Source organism: Mobula hypostoma, chromosome 6, assembly GCF_963921235.1.
Source record: "Mobula hypostoma chromosome 6, sMobHyp1.1, whole genome shotgun sequence".
In the NCBI taxonomy this organism is placed as follows: Eukaryota; Metazoa; Chordata; class Chondrichthyes; order Myliobatiformes; family Myliobatidae; genus Mobula; species Mobula hypostoma.
Window position 1 is genome coordinate 123,192,063 of NC_086102.1, and position 20,394 is coordinate 123,212,456.

The window sequence follows — 20,394 nt, forward strand, 5'->3', positions numbered from 1 at the left end:
CCCTCCTCTACGGTCTCCTTTCAGACATTCACTGCATCTCAGCAGCTGTGTAAATGTTGGTGATGTTCCAACAAAACACCTTGATCATATCTGGTTAGGTTAGATTAGTTACACGGGGGTGTAATGGAATTCCCTGTTCCCCTGCAGCTCACCAAGTAAATGGTATACATTCCAACACTAAATGCAACACCAGATAGTGTGAGTCTCAAAACAACACGATGGTGCAAAGATCATAGTGCAAGCTGAAGTATTGCAAAGCAAAATGCTGTTGTGAAAATAATTGGTGATTGGAATGTTCTGCCGGGGTGGGGGTACAGTCAGACGCAGTAAGGACTCTGAGATAAACGTGTGGATGAAAGAAAAATGGAGGGGAGATTCACATTGCCCTTGAAGTAGGGCAGCACAACATTGTGGGCCGAAGGGCCTCTACTGTGCTGTAATACTGGAGGCTGAATTAAGTGGCTGAGAATTGGAAGGGATGTGAAGGAGGAGAATGGTTCAGCACTCTGAGGAAGAAGCTGTTCTTGAGTGTGGTCATTTGGGCTTTCAGATCCCTGTGTCTTCTCCCAGAAGGCCATGAGAGAAAAGGGAATGGTCAGGGCAGTAGACATCCTTAATGATACCTTAGCCTTCCTGAAGCAACGTGCATTGAACATTATATTAAATGGAGACATCGCTGAAATGAAAAAAAATCACGTGGAATGATTTCATTCAGAAGAATCTGAGCTGGTAGTAATCTGCTCCGGTAAGACAGATGCTCTAGGTCTCTAGAGTTCTTGTCTCCTGGTTCTAGTCTCTAGAGTCCTGAGCAATAGACTATTGATATGCTGACAGTTACATTGAATTCCACTATGGTAGGTGGGTACTTTAAATCCACAATAGATATGGAAAATAAAAACTAGCATCAGTAATAATAACTGGGAATGCTGTTATATAAAAAGTCATCTAGTCCACTAACAACACACTCAAAATGCTGGAGGAGCTCAGCAGGTTAGGCAGCATCTATGGAAAACAGTCGACATTTCGGACCGAGACCCTCCTTCAGGACTGAGAGGGAAGGGGTGAGATGCCTGAACTAAAAGGTGGGTGGAGAGGAAGGAAGCTAGCTGGAAGGTGATAGATGAAGCCAGAAAGAAGGAAGAAAGAATCTGATAGGAGAGGAGAGTGGACAATAGGAGAAAGGGGAGGAGGGGACCCAGGGTGAAGTAATAGGCAGGTGAGAGGAAGTAAAAGGTCAGAGTGGGGAATAAAGCAGGTGAGGGGGGTGGAATTTTTGTTTACTGGAAGGAGAAATCAATATTCATGCTATCAGGATGAGGTTACTCAGACGGAAAATAAGGTGTTGGTCCTCCGCCCTGAGGGTGGCCTCATCTTGGCACAAGAGGAGGCCATGGATCAACACATTGGAATGGGAATTAAAATGTTTGCTACCAGGAAGTCCCGCTTGTGGTGGATGGTGTCAAGGCGCTCGACAAAGCGCTCCCCAAAATTGATGAGCTCAGCATGCATACATGAAGTGGCACCAGTGCAGTGGAGGAAGAGCTGGGGAGTGCAACCCGGAAAGGCTTCAGACATAGACTGTTCTACATAACTGATGAAGAGGCAGGCATAGCTGAGGCCCATGTCAGTGCCCAAGGCTACCCTCAGGTTTGGAGAAAGTGGGAGGAACTGAAGGAAAATTGTTCAGGGTGAGCATCAGTTCTGCCAGACAGAGGAGGGGGTGGTAGAGGGGGATTGGTAGGTTTCTTTGTCAAGAAAAAAATGAAGAGCTTTTCGGCCTTCTTGATGGGGATAGAATTGTATAGGGACTGAAGATCTAGGCTGAAGATAAGGCGGTCAGAGCTGGGGAATTGGAAGTTACTGAGGAGATCGAGGGCATGAGAAGAGTCACGGATGTAGGTGGGAAGGGACTGAACCAAGGCGGGTAGAATGGAATTGAGGTAAGAGGACATGGGATCAGTAGAGCAGGAGCAGGCAGAGACAAAAGGCCTACCCAGACAGTCAGGGTTGTGGATCTTGTGTAGGAAATAGAAGCAAGCAGTGCTGGGTAAGGGAACTCTGAGTTTGGTGACAGTAGAAGGGAGTTTTTCCGAGTTGGTGAGGTCAGTGATAGAGTCGGAGTTGGTTTTCTATTGCTGTGGAGTGTAGTCCTCCTCGAGGGATAGGTATGAGGAAGTGTCCGAGAGTTGTCACCTGGTCTCAGGTAGAGGTAGTCTACTAGTACCCCTCAGGGAAACCTACCTTTCATGTCTGTGCTGGGATACATCCATCTCCATGTGCATGAACACAAGAAAATCTGCAGATGCTGGAAATCTGAGCAACACACACAAAATGCTGGAAGAACTCAGCAGCCCAGGCAGCATCTATGGAAAAGACCCTTCTTCAGGACTGGTAAAAAGAGGTTTAGCCATCCCTTTATCTCGTTCACAAATCAACCTCCCAGCTCTTTACTTCACCCCCTCTCCCTCTCCCAGTTTCACTTATCTCCTATCACTTTGTACTTCTTCCTCCCCTCCCCAATCTCTTTCTCTGGCCTTTCCTCTTCCTTTCCCGTCCTGATGAAGAGTTTCGGCCAGAAATGTCAACTGTTCACTCATTTCTATAGATGCTGCCTGGCCTGCTGAGTTCCTCCAGCATGTTGTGTGCTACTTCCATGTCCATGAACATAGTTAACCAAGGACTGGACAATCAGCCATTGGGTGTGGGAGGGGAGGTGAGGAGTGTTGCTATTTAAGATGGGTAGTGAATGTATTAGTAGAGTTAGTGTTGCTCCAGTAAAATGATACTGGTAGATTTTAGCATGAACATCTCAAATATAACATACAGCATACTCCAAAATAAATTAAAGTACTGACAGTAAACATTAAAATCTTTATTTAACACTGATGACCCAATCCATACATGATCTCCAATTGTGTAATTACAACAATGACTGCAAACATGATACAGGTCCCATTAAAAAAAAGTCTATATTTTACAAATACAAAATGAGTTCTGCAAAATACGAGATAGATTTAAAGCAGGTTTTACCTCACACGTGGTCCAAAACTTTTAGTGTTGTAAATTTTTTTTGGAAGCCCTCTATGTTCATAGCACCAATATAAGTTTACTTTAAAGTAACATTTATTTACATTCAAAATGGTTACTTGATGATCATAACACAGTTTGCTCATTAAAATAAAATGCTGAACGATCAGGACTCAGTATGCTTAGCGATTCCAAAGTATTCCCCTAAAACCAAGCGATCTCTGTGGTATTACACACCCTCCAGGGTCCATTATTCATCAAATGTTCATTGATATTGAGTCTTGCCCTTTCATTCACAATGCCATGATCTCCCATCACAGACAGGTGTGAGGAGAAGCCCACTGCCCATGTACTATATTCTGTGGATAAATCTAGCCAACAGCTATCTCTTATATACTGAAGTAATAATGATACTTTAATCAGACTTCAGTTTGTAACCCATCAAGTTGTCATTCCACAAATAATCTACCTCTAACCTCATTCTTACTACATCCCTCATCCTTTCTCCCTTCAAGAGAACCAACTTCCTGATCATGCACATTCCATTTTCCTTTGATCTTGTCTACAACTTCCTCTTCTGACAGACTTCCCTCACCCTATGCTGGTTGGTCTTTGGTAGAAAAAAAATGAGAGGTTCGATTTCAGACAAGTTAAAGTCAACGTAAATTTATTATCAAAGTACATCTGTCACCAAATACAACCCTGAGATTCATTCTCTTCATTTTCCTGTGAATGCCTGCAGGAAAATAAATCGCAATGGAGTATACCGTGACAGATATGAACTTTGATAATAAAATTTACTTTGGCTTTTCTGAAGCAAGTTGATACTGTAATGTGGCCTCGGTTGACTTAGCCATCCAACTTTTAGGAAGACTACAAGTGGGCACATTAGTGTTAGTTGCTTTAATGTATATAAGGCTTTAAGTCACTTCAAAATAATTGCTGGGAAATCAATCTACTCTGTACTTTATGGTGATCCCACATTTTTATACAACTGTGAGGTACCATCGTTTAAAATATTTAGATCAATGCTGGCATAGAGGTTAGTGCGACACGAATATTATTGGGGGTGTTTCGGAGCTCAGAGTTCAATCCTAATACCATTCTGTGAGGAGTCTCTGTATATCCACCCCATGGAACACATGGGGTTTCTCCAGGTTTCCTCCCTTGGCCCAAAGACGTACCTAAATGATCCTGTGATTAGGTTAGGGCGAATCGGGGTTGTGGGGTTGCTGGGGTGGTGTAGCTCCAAGGGACTCCACGCTGAATCACGGAACAAGATAAAAATATAAACAACTGCTTAATCGTAACCACCCTCCACCGATCTCATCATCATCATTGGATGCATCTAACAGAACTTTGGGCTAATGTGGCCTGATCTACAGGTCAGGTTATACATGATGGATAGTCACTGGAAAATCTGACCACTAATTCAGTCTCAAGACTTAAATTTTCTCGGGGAACAGTTTCTCCAGATACTGCATATATGGATCACTGGCAACGTAGTGAAGATGATAATCGACTACAGCCGGCTATCAAGTGTTGGTGATCTGCACAAGCTGGCAATCTGGTGAAGCATCTGTTGACCTACTCCTTTCATATTACCAATGCAAGTGGAGTGTTTTCTGCTCTTTTTTTCACCTATCAATCAGCTTTACTTACCTTGCCTTTAAATGAACTGACTCCAATCAAACTGTCCAGTAGCAAATAGCAACAAGTTAATGGGACTCTAGAGGGGCATCTGAGGGAATAAAACCATTAATAGAGGGAGCAAGAAAGGGCTTGGGCCCCTGCCAAAGGTAGTGCACAGACTTTGACCTAGCACTATCCGTGAGTCCCTTGAGAAGCCGTCAGGTTTAAAGTCCTGCCGGAGGCTCTGATGTGCAAGTGGTCAGCAGCAGGCTGACCTTCGCAAGCTGGAACTGCATCAAGTGTGGTTGCAGGGCTCTGAACTGTTTTGCCACCACTGGACTGAGAAGAACAACCTCTGGTGAGGGAATTCTGGACAGAAAGGCCAGAGGCCGAGCACTGCTTGAAGTGGGAAGGCCGGCATTGGGCCCAGAATGTGTCTGAGCCCCAGGCCATAGCTGAGGCCAGACCATGGCTGGGCCCAGGCTGTAACTGAGCCAGGTCACAACTAGGCTCAAGCCTGAGTCACATAAATTGTGCTTGTCACATGTACCTGGGAGACAGCAGTGTGGATCAGGGAGAAGGCCTGACCGTGCCAGAGTTAGGTGTTTACTGGGCCAAATCAAGTGCTTCCTCCGTCCAGGGAGCCCGGTGTCCCTGAGGGGTTCTGAAACAGTCTTCCAGCCCCTAACCTGCTGATCAGGAGATGCCCTCGGCAGCTGAATATTAATTTCAGGCATCCACGGTGTGCAAGGACATCACTGATTTTCTACCACCACATCTAACATCCACAAAACTAGTGCAACAATGACCAGATCCTATTTTCTCACTAACTCAGAGGAAGCTTTCTGAGGCAGGGACCTACACAGACCTTGCCACCTTGTTTTAACCTCAGGATATGGTACCTCCAGCTGCCTGAACCAGGAGCACTGAAAGGAAGGAAAAGTGTCCCAGCCTTGCAGAAGGTAGTGGATAGACAGTGGTACAGGAACCACGAGGGTGGAGTGGTATACATTAGAGCAAAGTCACAGAGCGACGGGATGGCACAGGGTAGGAACATTCCTGAATGAAGATACACTTCGAAAGACAATGCAAAATCCAAGAAAGCAAATTCCCAAAGAAAGTAACCACTTTATAAAAATGCATAAAATAGGAGAGCTTAGAGGGCTTAGAAATTTCTTCATTGTTAATAAAGTGACATTTGTTTGCTAACTGTTTGGTAGAATACACCTCTCAAAAGGGCAGGGTATTCCTTTACCCGGAAGAGATAGCGTGCGCCAATATCTACATCATAGTCAATCGTTCTACCAGCAACTAAAGCCCGGAGAATGTCCTCATTCACCTGGTCACCCACGGCAAGGGCAAAGACCGTGATTTGGTTTGCTTTTGCTGCTTGCGCCTGCCGCTCTATGGTGTTCACCAGCTCTCCCTGGGATCGACCGTCCGTGAACAAGAGGACCTTCTTATTGACATTGCCCCGAATGTTCCGGTAGTTCGCAATCACACGCTGCAGGGCAGCCGCCACATCAGTTGCATCATTCATGAACTTCATCTGGTCTATGCTTTCTGACACGATGGTGTAGTTGCTCGAGAACTGGGCCTCGATCACCTGATTTTTACTGTACTGAACCACAGAAATCCGCACCCTAACACCAGGCTTGACCTCTGCATCTTTAAGGAAGCGCTCCGCCAGTCGCTTGGCAAATCTCTTGGTGGTTTCAAAGTTCTTGCTCCCAACACTGGTGGAGCTGTCAACCAGCAAAGTGATGTCGGTTGAGGTGTTGAATGTAACTGTAGAGAAAACAATCGGTAAGGCCAAGTTTTTGAAATAGACTAAAACAATATTGCAAGTTTTAAATGAAATACACAAATTACCAGCAAGTTGTCAAATCACTTTGGTTCTGGTACGGTCCCAAACCTTGTTTACCCATTGGCCTTTGTGAACTGGCTACTGGTTCTATTGTTTAAAATTCACCTTGAGGGCTCATCCTTCTTCAGATGATGACTTCTGCCTCCTTAAGTCCTAGTCTCCTACACACCCCGCACCTCAAATACTTGCAACTTGGCTGCTGTGTGCGCATTATTACGTGGAAGGCGCTTATGGAATGCAAACAACTGTTGTAAACACTGGAAAACAAGGGGGCAAACTGTTCTCAGGACAGAATATGTGGCAGGGATTTAGTAAGAAAATATTGATAAAGGCTCCACCTGCACCCCCCACCCCCCAACACCTTCAGTCTTTGGAAGGCAAGAGAAGAGAAAGGATTAAGACTGTTGATGTGTCAGGATGTAATGCCAATCTGTGTGGCATCATATTGATAAAAGGCTAAGTGATTGGTGCGGTGTCTGGGGAGAAACACTCAGCCAACCAGATTAGCATCAGGCAGATCCCTCAGTGCCTCTGTAAGCATCAAGCACCTGCAAACCCAAGTGCTGCTGATGCTGTGGATGAGAAAACAGCTTGACAGCCCACACCGAACATAATTTCCAACTAACTGGGCAGAAGCACTGGTGAACAGTCCTGTGGAAGGCTTCATGCGGTGGTACTTGTAACTGCCACCCGGTGAATGGGCCATGATTACGATCGCACTACCACAGCGTGTTCCAGAGGAAGAACTGATGCCAGTTCAGTGGAGTCAACGGAGGGAGCTTCACTCTGTGGCTGACCCCTGGAGTGACTGGTAGGGTCCGGAGGCTGGAGGTCTGCCCCGGAGCTGTTTGTGGGTGGGTGGGAGGGAGGGAGGGAGGGGGCTTGTTTCGCACCTGTTGCTGGTTAACCATATAACCATATATAACCATATAACAATTACAGCACGGAAACAGGCCATCTCAGCCCTTCTAGTCCATGCCGAACCCTCAGAATTTTAAACACCTCTATCAAGTCTCCCCTCAACCTTCTATGCTCCAAAGAATAAAGACCTAACTTGTTCAACCTTTCTCTGTAACTTAGGAGATGAAACCCAGGCAACATTTTAGTAAACCTCCTCTGTACTCTCTCAATTTTATTGACATCTTTCCTATACTTCAGTGACCAGAACTGTACACAATACTCCAAATTTGGCCTTACCAATGCCCTATACAATTTCAACATTACATCCCAACTCCTATACTCTGCTCTGATTAATAAAGGCCAGCATACCAAAAGCTTTCTTCACCACCCTATCCACATGAGGTTCCACCTTCAGGGGACTATGCACCATTATTCCTAGATCCCTCCATTCTACTGCATTCTTCAATGCCCCACCATTTACCATGTATGTCCTATTTTGATTAGTCCTACCAAAATGTAACACCTCACACTTATCAGCATTAAACTCCATCTGCCATCTCTCAGGTTGTGTTCTGTGTTGTTCTGCCGAGCGCTATGGACATGCCGTGTTGGTGCAGGCTGCCTCTAGAACAGCGCTAGGTTCTGTTGATTGTTAACACGAGTGGCACCCCTCACTGCGTCTCTCGATGTACGTGACAAATAAATGAATCTGAGTCTGAATTCGTGTAGACCAGCCACTGAGGATCAAAGCGGTCCAACACACTTTTTCGACACAACTCTGAGAGCCAACTAATCATTTCATGAGACCTCAAGCAACTTTTAGTCAAAAAGTTACACACTCAGTGCCTCAGAATTAACACTTGAGTTCTCTTCCCATGCTACATATAACCTCATTGATTGCTGTAGTGTAAGAACTTTCAGGCTCAGTAGGAGGGTGGTTCTAGTTTACAAAGCCAGAAACAAATGAGATTTTAGTCTAGAGTTGGGTCCAAAGGGTGTCGACTGCCATTGACTGTTAACACCGGCAGCTGAATCCCGGTGGAAGGAGGATGATTACTTTGATAACTTGATAAAAGGACAGAGGAAAGTTCCTGGATGGCAGCGGTTGCTGGAGAGCAAACCTACGTCCTGTCCTGTCCTCTCCTCCCCTGTCTTCTCTTCTCCTCTGTTGTCCTGCATGAGTCTCCAGTTTCCTCCTGCTCTCACATTGCAAGAGCCCCTGGCAATTTCTCCTCTGCCTTTCATACCCACATCATCCCCACGACTTCCACCCACCGCTGGCTGGGAAACATCCCCATAGCTCCCTGGCCCACACTCCCAATCCTGCTGGAATCCAACTCAATCTTCAGCTATTCACAGGCAGGTACCAATTTAGTACCGGTGCTCTTGTCTTCAGCATAAGGTAACACATTAAAAATACACTTACTTGGGCAAGAGTAATCTGGGCACTTCTTGTCTGTAAAGGCAAACACACAACTCGTCAATATAAAAAAAAGCTCATAATTGATTAAAAACCCAACAAAATATCAATAAATTGTGCCGTGTTCCCTAAAACAGAGGCCCTGGATATTGAGAAGGAACAGGATAGTTATGCTCCAGACAGGCTTGAGACTTACCTTTACAGATCAATGCAATCATGTTTTCGAATAACGTCACGTTTTTCCGCAGCTCCACGTAGCTCGTGCTTGTCAGGGCCCCGCTGGGGTCTTGGCAGGCAATCTGCTCCAGGCTCTCCGAGGCAGCTTCGTTCAAGAAAACATCACCCACGCCAACCGAGACCACCTGGGACACAATGAAAAGCCGGTGAGAGGCCAACTTAAAAAGCTGTGTCAGTAAACGAGGTCAGAGGGCAGAGGAATGGTTACCAGGGGGCAGAGGACCCAGTGAGCGAGTGGTGGGTTTTGGATCGTGGATGTAAACTAAACACATTAACAACAACAATATCAACATTCATTTGCATTCAACTATAGGAAACGAAGCAATAGCAATAAGTTTGACATCACCATCCAAGGAAATGTTTCTAAGATTTACGTTATTGAAATGAGAACACACGAGATTCTGCAGATGCTGGAAATCTAGAGTAATGCATACAAAATGCTGGAAGCACTCAGCCAATCAGGCAGCATCTATGAAAAGGAATAAAGAGTTGGCATTTTGTCATCAGGACTCTGTGGGTCATTGTCAAGGTACAAAGAGGCTTGAGAAGGAATTTAGAGCTTAGGCACAGCCGCAATCCACCAGATGTAGGAAGTATGGGATACACAAGAGGTCTCAGTCAGATAGCGGAATCCGCACACCATAAGATATTGGAGCAGAATTAGGCCATTTGGCCCATCAACTCTGCTCTACCAAGTCAAAATAATCTACAGCACCAACTTTGGGGGTTTCAAGAACTGAAGGAGGTGATGCAAAGGTATGGAACTGTGGGGCAATTATAAAACACTACTGGAATTTTTAAACTTCAATTCATTTTCAGTTCAAGCACAAGGAGTGCTAAGGTGAGAGGTGGGGTATGACTGTTAGTACTTAGACTGAGTTTAGTGGCTGGAAAGTGAGATCCTAGTCAAGAATGACTTGGAGACACTGAGCTTCAAGGTAATGTGAGGACTGATGTGGCTTTCAACATCTGGATGAGGAGGAGCACAATAGATTCCCTTTTGGATATTAATACTGACTCTTTGGGCTAGTGCCTTCCATTTTGAATAACTTAGGGTCTTGGAGGACTACGGCACAGAAAAGCCATTTGGCCCATCTAGTTCTACCTACTGTTCTGTCTATCCCATCAACCTGCATCTGGACCGTAGCATTCCATACACCACCACCTGCCCGCCCCCCACCCCCCCACCCCATCCCTGTACTTACCTAAATCTCTCTTAAGTGTTGACATTGAAACAGCATCCACTATTTCTGCTGGCAGCTCACTCCTCAACGTCTGAGTGAAGAAATTCTCCCTCAGGTTCCCCTTAAATATTTCACCTTTCACCCATAATCTACAGTACTGTGCAAAAGTACATAAAATATATATATATTATATATAGCTAGTGTGCCTAAGACTTGCACAGTACTATAGTAATTTTATGTGTTGCACTGTACTGCTGCCACAAAAAAAAATCATGACATTTGTGAGTGATGATAAACTTGATTCGGATATGGGTCTCTATTGTGGACCGAGAGTGGGAAGGGGACAGCAAGAGGGGAATCATGGTTGGGAAAAGGAGAAAGCAGAGGGGACAGAGTGAAAAGCACCATAGAGATATTCTGCAATGATCAATAAGCCAATTGTTTGGAATCAAATGACCTTGCCTGGTGTCTCAGGGTTGGATGTGTTTACATCCATGCCAACCCCCGTCCTGGCACTCCTTCTCTGACACCTGTCCCACACCCCTCCCACGACACTCCACCCTCACCATTCCCAATCACCTTTGCTCCCGATTTACAAACTCGCTCTCTGCTCCACAGTGACAAATACAGTTCTGTGCAAAAGTCTTAAGCACCCCAGCTATATATACGCACAGTACCATATGATCTTTATTTCTAGTCTCACCCAACCAAAGAAAACTCTGTGTGAATGATCTTAAATCCATGTCCATCACTGAATGCGCTTCTAGTCGGCAGAAAAAATTTCTACTTTCCTCTCTCCACTCTGCCAAAACCCTCCATGGGTTTCAACACTTCTTCCCCTGGTCTTGCTAGATCAAGGAGGTCCATGTGATGAAATTAAAGAGAAGGCTTTCAGAAAAGCAGAGAGTGAATGGCAGGCTACGTACACGGGCCGCAGCATTGCAAAGCGATGACAGCGGTTTGGGGTCCCGTAGAATGTCCGTGCGTCCATCAGTCAGCACCAGAGCTACTTGTGTTCGCTGAATCGATGGCCCAAAGGCTCTCTTTGACCAGTCCAGTGCTGTACCAGTGAATGTTCCTCCGGCAATCCATCGAAGGTTCTTAATTGCTCTGAGGGTTAGAAGAAACAAAATGACCTGCTGTTACTGTATGCTCTCATCAATCAGATTCCCACATTTTTCCACAAGGAATTGCTCCTCTGCAGGTTGGATCCTTGTTCCAAAGACACCAATCACCTGTCACCCTTCCTTTCTCAAGGTCAACTGTAGTTGCTATCCAAGTGCAAGGTATCTTACAACCCTGGTTCACACTGAACTCCCATCATCTCAACAGGATCCCTGGGACAGCCACCTCTAGGGCTGACCTTCCTTCACCAATATGGCCAGTGGACTCCAGTCAGCCCAGCCTGGTGAGGACCTTCTCAGACTAACTTAGGGCTTTCCTAAACGTTCTGGGCAATGGCATGCACAACCATGATGATCAGGCCTCTACTGATGTGGCCACAACACAAGACAATAGGGGTGGAGGTAGGCCACTCAGCCCCCTCAAGCATGTCTTGTGATCTAATGATCAATGGTGATCTGCCTCAGGCCTCAGCTCCTCTTCTGCATCCTCAGTTCCCTGACGTTTCTAAACCACTTTAAATACTCCATTAATCCCACCTTCACAGCCTTCCATGAGAAGAATTTCCTGCATACTTCAATTTTAAATGACTGGCCCTTACTCCTCTAATTACCTCCCCTCACCTAAGGTTCTCCCACTGGTGGTACACAGCTCTACATCTATCTTGTCATTCCTGACCCCCAACACCACAACACCTTACATCACTCCTAACTCCTCTAAGGACCAAAGAACCCGCAAATCCCAGGAATTCAGAACATAAGAACAGGAATCACTTCAACCCCTCAAACCTATCTTGAGATTGATCTGCATTCCAAGTTTGGTTTAGTGGAAATGTATCCACCTTGAGTCAGAATTGTCAGCTGATCCTCCAGCTTTGGATGAAAGTTCTGAACTCCCACTCCCTCCACTCCTGTTGTCACCCTTATGTTCTGGGGCCTAATATTGATATTCATTCCTCCAGAGCTCTGGACCAGCCCCAGTCGCATAGGGCACTCACAGATGGAACGACTGGACAGAGGGGGACAGCAGGCAAAGTAACAGAAACAATATTGCGGGCTGAATGGCACTGACCTCAACAATCATGAAGTGGTTTGAGTAGCTGGTAATGGACCATATAAAATCCCACTTTCCAGCTGCATTGGACCTTTTCCAGTCTGCCTTCCACTCAAACCTGTGCACAGATGATGCCATAGCCTTGGCCCTCCACTCCATCCTGCCCCAGTTAGAAAATGACACCTGATTTGCGAGGTGTTTAACATGAGGCTGGTTGGTAAACTGTCCTTGTTGGGACTCAACATGCCTGTCTGTAAATGGATGTTGGACTTTTTTTTTGGAAAGACCCCAGTCCGTTCGAGCTGGCAGCAATATCTCAAGCTCCATCACAATAAGCAGTGGTGCCCCCCGGGGCTGTGTGATCAATCCACGGCTGTTCACTCTGCTGACTCACGTCTACACTGCCACATGCAGTTCAAACCGCATCATCAAGCTCGCTGATGACACAACAGTGGTTGGCCACACCAGCAACAATGATGAGTCAGCATACCAAGAGGAGGTAGAGAGGCTTTTTCAAATGGTTTGAGAACAACAACCTGAGTATCTACGTGGACAAGACAAAAGAGGTGACTGTGGACTTCAGGAAGGCGCAGGCTGACCACTTTCCATTGCACATCAAAGGCTCTGCCACGAAGAGAGTGAAGAGCACAAAGTTTCTTGGTGAGCACATAACAGACAATCTTAGCTGGATCCTCAACACCTCCTTATTAGTCAAGAAGACATAGCAATGTCTACACTTCCTGAAGAGACTGAGGCATACAAATCTCCACTCTCCCATTCTAACAACTTTCTACAGGAGCACCATGGAGAGTGTCCTGTCTGGCTGCATCACTGTGTAGTACAGAAGCTGCAAGGCATTGGGGGCAAGACCCTACTGAGGACAGTAAAAACCACCGAGAGGATCATCAGGGTCTCCCTCTCCCCTATTTGTGACTTTCACTCTTAACGTTGTATATGAAGGGGCCAAAGCATTGCTGAGGATCTCTACCACCCATCCCACAATCTCTTTGACCCACTACTATCAGGAAGGAAGTACAGGAGCATAAGGACTAGGACTGCCATCCTGGGTAACAGCTTCTTCCCTCAGGCCATGGGACTAATGAATACCCTGCCGCTACTGAGGTCTCTTCGCTAGGACTGCAAGCTTACTGTTTACTGTTTACCTGTTGCAGCACACTGCAGGCACTTTGAATTAGATTTTATTAATATATTAATATTTTGTTTTATGTGCTGTGTGTGATATATGGTTTGTGGGTGCACCGTGGTCTGAAGGAACATTATTTCATTTGGTTGTAGATGTGTACAGCCAGGTGACAATAAATTTGAACTTGAACTTTAACTCTTGCTAGCTGCTTCCTGACTGTCACGAGCTAATGCAAGGCTGAAGTCTTTGGAAGAGGTTCATAGAAGTTGAGATGTATTTCTCATGCCCTCTAGCCAAACTCAAAGTGAAAGTTAAATTTATTACCAAAGTACATATATGTCACCATGTACTACCTTGAGATTCATTTTCTTGCGGGCATTTACAGGAAAATAAAATAGAATTTAGGAAAAATGATACGTAAGCAAAGACTGACAAACAACCAATGTGTAAACAAAGACAAATTGTTCAGATAAAGAGAAATAGATAATACTGAGACCATGAGTTGCAGGATCGTTGAAAGTGAATCGTTTGGTTGTGAAATCAGTTCAGTGATGAGGTGAGTGAAGTTATCCATGCTGGTTCAGGAGTTTGCTATTGTTAGGGTAATAACTATTCCTGGACCTGGTGGTGTGGGACCCAAGGTTCCTGTACCTCCTGCCCAATAGTAGTAGGGAGAAGAGGGCATGGCCTGGAGGGTGTGGGTCATTGATAATCCTGGAGTAGCATTATCGAGGAAGCACTGAACTAGGTTCAACAGAAAAAGCACAGATATGGAAGCACAAGATCCAGATATTCATTGGACATGGTGGTACATCAGTAGCAGAAGAAATATATTACTATATGTAACCTCATGCACTACCAACCTAAACCAGGAGCTAACTTGGTGATGCACAATATAGTAGTAAAAAACTTGAAAATGGTGATAAACATTGACTCCTATTGTGTGGAAAGTCACAATCCAAAAAATTGACCTGCTCACTGAAGGGGTACAATCATTTCCGTCCACCAGCTCCCATTGTTCTGCTGTCCAGCATATTATAAAACCACGTTTCCCTGTATACCTGTTATGTATCAGGTTTTCTCCTCTCAATCTTCCTTCATGTCTTTGAGAATTAGGAATTACAATTGCTCCATTTCCCTTCCATGAAGCTATTGTATTCTGCCAATTCTGAAAACAACATGTGGGTAGGTGACATGGATTTTAACAAACAAGATGAAGAATTAACCATTAGACAGAAAGCAGGAGACGTACACTTTCAACTCAGATAGACTGTTGATGTTATTATGGGCCATTGAGACCATTTCTTCTGTTCCAGCATGACTGTATTGCACAACTCCAACATTAGATTCTTTGCCATCAAACTGGAAAAGTCAAAAAGAGAGGAGAATTAGGACATCCTGGTCCAGAAGCAGACTTAATAGGAACAAGGTACACAGAATGTGGTCAAATACATGTTGAACCAGAGACCGCTGATATTCTTTGAGATGGTGATTGACTAAGGAATTATATAGAAGCAAAGTTAGTGGGAAACCCATAAGTAAAAAAGTATTAGAATCAACAAACTAAAAAAAATGGTTTTGAAAGCTCATTGGATTTTAAACTGTACAAAAATGACAAGATTGGCTTCCAAAGGAAAGATTCAGGTAGACTGAGCCACAGGCCAGATCTCATCCGAAATCTCATGTTCAACTTTAGGTACTGTGGAAGGACATATTGGCATTGGACAGGAAGATGCTTTAAAGAGTTACATTTTCATGACTAGCTGAATAAAAGTAGCTGGCATTCTTTGAAAAAGGCAGCAATCTAACTGAGATAAACAAAATATAATCAATAGGGTATGTGGAGATATAGATTTCCACAATTCAGGGATGAGTGAAATTGGGAAACACTTTTTCCACACTTGGTGGAGTGTGAAAAATCTGGAAATCTCCAAAATACCATGGATCCTGATATCAGCAGTGGATGAGCATTGGGGCTCTGCAAAACAGTCGTTCTGCCTACGCCTGCCTTTGCAAACGTCCACAGCAACAAACGCAGTAGACAAGGTTGGAGGAGATTCATTGAACCTTTGCCTCATATGGAAGCACTGTTTAGGTCCCTGGATAGTGGTGAGGCACTAGTTGTACTGTCAGGACAACTGTTACATCTACTGTCGGGATCCTGATATGATTAGGCATTTAAGAACTTATTTTAAAGGGTGTTTTGTGTTAAATGTACTAAGATGAACGTCTGGATTTAAGATGGAGATGATCCATGGTTTAACTGAATGGCAGAAAAGGTTTGGGAAGACTATTTCTATTTTCCAATGTTATTCTTAAATAAAAGTGTCTAAACAGATTAATTCAGCCTACAAATATTGGATTAAATTATTGCAAATTTCTAACATCCAGGAAGTGCTTATTTTCCTCTGGAAGAAATTGCCAGCATCCCGTTGATTCTGATGATAACGGGCGCTTGCTCTCAGTAACCAAATCTACTGGCCGTGTTCTCTTCAGAACATATTAATGAACTACATCGAGACTGCAACGGGCAGAGGGTGGGAGTTTTACTCTGTCAAGTTCAGCTTTGGAATTGTTTTCCGTTTGGGCAAAGGGTTGCCAATTCCCGAGATTTTAATGCCTAAAGAATACTCTCAGAGTCATTAATTCCACTCTTTGTTTGGTTATAGATCCAATGACAGCATTTTTGTTTGAAATTTACACTATAGCTAAAATATACCTTGCTATGAAAAATGTAAAACTCCTTAAAGCCTTTTGAAAGTCAAACCAAAATCTTGACTGAGGCCATAGTTTTTTTGGACCTGGCATTCTGTCCACTAATACAGAATTCCAACCTTAGATCATGTTTCATGAGTTTGATTATCTGTAGTCTGATCTGAACACAACCCAGTTGCAAACATTGCTTTTTCCTTTGAAGTGCTTGAGCAGGATACTTGGAGATTGGTTGGTTGTGATAACATTTAAAATGCAATGATGCCTGCTGAATTAAAATAGTTTATCTCATTAACCAACAGGCTGCCATATCTTCTCAAAGATACAGTGGAACTGATGTGCTGCTTTCTGTCTCCTACAGAGAGCAGTCTTGTTAAAAAATCTAAGGCAGCCTATTCATTAGTCGCTTGTCACATTGAGTATTCTGGCATCACCTTGATTTTTTCGTCTTTGGTCAGTCTTTCAATCACGCTGATGATAAACTCTTTGGCTAGGCGGAAGTTTTGGTCCCCAATACTTTCTGAGCTGTCCATGACAAACAGGAGGTCAATGGGCCCACACTTGCACTCTGCAAGGAAAAGTACTAGTCAGGTTGTCTTGAACATGATACACCCCGAGGCTTTCATTCCAGGAACATCTATAGAGCATAGAGCAGCATAGTACAGGCCCTTCAGCCCATATTGTTGTGCCAACCTTTTAACCTATTCTAAAATCAAGCAAACTCTTCCCTCCCACAAAGCCCTTCATTTTTCATCTCTCCATACCTTCCTCCATTGATTGACTCTTTAAGGGGATTTTCATTAATGCTCTGGAAATGTTGTTTGTTTTAAAGTGGACGTAGATGGCATGAGGTCAGTGACATTCACAGAAGGAGAACTCTCAACAGCTAAGCTTTAGAGTCATGGAGGAGTACAGCATAGAAAGAGGCCTTTCGGCCCACCATATCTACACCAACTATCATGCTTCTATACTAATACCACATTAATTTAATATCCCTCTGTGACTTGCTCATTTATTAAGTTCCTGTGCAGATGCCTCTGTTCCTGCCTCTACCACCTCCTCTGGCAGCTCATTACCAAAATACCAATTATGCTGTGTGAAAATTTTACACCCCACCCCATCCCCTTTAAACCACTTCTCTCTCTCTCTCTCTCTCTTTGAGCCAATACCTTTAGCTTTAGACCACTACTGCAATGGGAAACAAACTCTGGTTACCTACCTATCATAATTTTACGTACATATCTCTATCACGTCACCTCTTAGGCCTCCATAGCTTCAGGGTGAACAAACACAACTTATCCCATCTCTCCTTAACACTCCAGCCTTGCAATCCATCCTTATGAATCTTTTCTGCACCCTTTGGTTTGAATTGATGAATATCGCTTAACTCACAGCATAAATGCTAAAGTCAGAAACATTTTACTTGCAATACCTTTCCTGTGTTGATACCATTTCCAGACTGCTGTTTGATTGCAGTCTGGTGTAAAACCCTGCCAAAGACTACTTGCAAACGAGAATGTCTCTAAGTTTCAATCAAACTATGGAGCATTGACACAAACCAAAATTTGGTAAAGTCTATTAATACACAAGCTGCATGAATGCAATATTGAAAAAAACTTGAATGAATGGTAGAAACTGTCAATGATAAACAGCAACCAGTATCAAATGAATAGATCTACTTACCACAGCAAGCTGTAAATACAGAAGAGAAAGAACCATTGTCAAACAGTGTAAAAAGAAAATGTTAATGATACATCTTCTTGTCACGATTGGCTGAGGCAGTGAACACAAAAAAAGGAGGCGCTGGTGGAAGTGTACACACCAGGTAGGTCACAGTGAGCATGTTCTGTACAGTCCTGGTTACCACTCTCCTGCTGGGAGGTGCCAGGGGAGACGAGGGGGGTGGATTCAGAAGCGAGTCACCATACCTGGAGAGTTGAATTTATGAGCAGGACAGTTTAGACAGGGATTGTTTTCTCTGCAGTGAAGATGACTAAGGGCAGATGTGAAAAAGCTGTAAAAGGACTAGACAGAATAAGTGGGAAGTTGTTTAACTTGGCCAAGAACTCGTCAACTGGTTGTGTAGGTTTGAGTTAATGACTGACTGGAGAAAAAAAATTGATTTCACTTGAAGGTGGATATCTGGAACTTGCTGTCTGGAAGCATGGAGAAGACGACACTCCCAACTCATTGACAAAGTCAAAGGGTGAGCACTTGAGGAGCTGTAACCTACAGCCTGATGGACTGGGATCTAGGATGCCGGATAAACATGAAGCTTACTTTTCACGTGTGTGGATGTGAAGGCCCCAGCAGCCTAAAGTGCTGTGAAATGGGATCTGAAAGCTCTATGATCCGCTCCCCGCCCACCTACCCCGCCCCAGCCCGAGACCTGGGGTACGTTAACATCTCAGTACTTCCCAGACACAGTTTCACCTTTGTGGAAAGTCATAAATTTATCCACTTACAGCACATGCGCTTAATGATATCCAATATTTCACATTCCTGCAAACAAAAAGGAAAAAAAGAAAGAAATGAACTTTCCAGTGATTTGAGGGCTCAGTAATTTTTCTTATTAACATCATAAAGGAGTCCACCATGCACTTACAGAAGGCCCAGGTGGTCCTGGAGGTCCTGGAGGACCCTGAAAATACAACAGAATGAATAAGATAATGCTCACACACATGAGATTGATATTGCTTGGACATATCTGTTTATTAACTGGTTCATTACTTGGGAATGGCACATCTTTGGGAAAGCCAGCATTTTGTTCATTGCCACTCAGAAGATGGAGATGAGTTTCCACCTGGAGCCTCTGCAGTCCGTCCGGTGAAGGCAGACCCACAATGCTGTTGGGGAGAGGGCTTCTGGGTTTAGACACGGAGATAATAAAGTTCTGGCAATATGTTTCCAAAGCTGCAAGACTTGTTGGGGGACCTGCGTGTTCTGGTCCTTCCTGGGTGCTGACGTCACAGGTGTGACAGAGGCTACCAGAGTAGTGTGACCCCGAAGCGTGCTTTGCCAATGGGACACACTACAGTCACAGTGCACAACTGGAAGGGGAAATCAACATTTAAGGGTCATAGATGGGCCTTTTTGCCATGGATGGCCTTGCAAAAACATCAGCTCAGAATAGAAAAAGGTGTGCTGCTCTCTTTCCTGTGTTTAAAGCTTTGTGTTTAGAGAGGAATGCAAAGCATACCGTGACTAATGATTCTGTTATCACCTTCAGCATTCTTTCCAAGGCTTACGTTCAAGTGAGTCAGTTAACAGAAGGCTAGCGCAACGTGAAAATCCTTACCGGATCACCTTCACGCCCTCTGTAACCCTTTGCTCCTTTGCGGCCTTTTTCTCCTGGAACATTATTCTGAGAAAGAAACACAAAGAAAAAGTTTCCTTAGTCAGCACTAATTAATTTCACTCAGTTTACTGGGCTAAACATTGATTTGATTACTTAATGCTCCCTGAAGAAGAATTTCATATATATTTGATACCTATGAGAAATTAAAATATTTAACCCTCCTCTCTTCCCCGAGTACAGCAATTTTTTACTAAATGAAACCAAACACAATGCAAACACTGGAAATCTAAACTGAAAGCAGAAAATACACAGTGGTTCAGGTTGCATTTCTGGAGAGAGAAGCTATGTTAATGTTTCAGGACTAACATCCTTTGCCAGCACACAGTGAAGAGCCCCAAACCTGAAAGTTGACTGGAATGAGAGATTCTCTCTCCACAGATGCTGCCTGACCTGCTGAGTGTTTCCAGCAATGCCTCAGTTTTGATGGTGATCGAAGGGTACTCTTGCATTTATCACTTACCTCTGTTTGGTAATTGTTGATTCCAAATCTTTTACAGAGGTTTCAGTGTAGAAGGCAAACAGTGCAATGTATGAGGGAAAGCTCGACTATCAGACTTCATGAATCTGAGATGAAACAAGGTTACTGCAGCCCTGTCTGCCCACCCAGATGCTCATAAGGCAGCAATTATTTTTGGTGTTCTGAGCAGTAAAACTGACTGGTTACTGACACAAGAGATCCTGCAGATGCTGGAAATCTTGAGCAACACACATAGAACATCAGAAGAACTCCGCATCATC

General features: G+C 44.2%; 1 protein-coding gene across 1 annotated transcript in view; it reads right to left on the reverse strand.

Annotated features, from left to right (window-relative positions):
• Nucleotides 1-2,851: 2,851 nt before the first annotated feature.
• col6a1 (collagen, type VI, alpha 1) overlaps nucleotides 2,852-20,394 on the reverse strand; it is an 89,707-nt gene continuing 72,164 nt past the window's right edge. The window contains exons 26-35 of the mRNA XM_063051585.1: nucleotides 19,597-19,662; nucleotides 18,904-18,939; nucleotides 18,764-18,800; nucleotides 17,982-17,990; nucleotides 16,733-16,866; nucleotides 14,839-14,948; nucleotides 11,194-11,377; nucleotides 9,043-9,208; nucleotides 8,853-8,882; nucleotides 2,852-6,447 (exon numbers count right to left, since the gene is read on the reverse strand). Coding sequence (XP_062907655.1) covers nucleotides 5,843-6,447; nucleotides 8,853-8,882; nucleotides 9,043-9,208; nucleotides 11,194-11,377; nucleotides 14,839-14,948; nucleotides 16,733-16,866; nucleotides 17,982-17,990; nucleotides 18,764-18,800; nucleotides 18,904-18,939; nucleotides 19,597-19,662 — 1,377 coding nt within the window. The 3' untranslated portion in view covers nucleotides 2,852-5,842. The remainder of the gene's footprint in view (nucleotides 6,448-8,852; nucleotides 8,883-9,042; nucleotides 9,209-11,193; nucleotides 11,378-14,838; nucleotides 14,949-16,732; nucleotides 16,867-17,981; nucleotides 17,991-18,763; nucleotides 18,801-18,903; nucleotides 18,940-19,596; nucleotides 19,663-20,394) is intronic.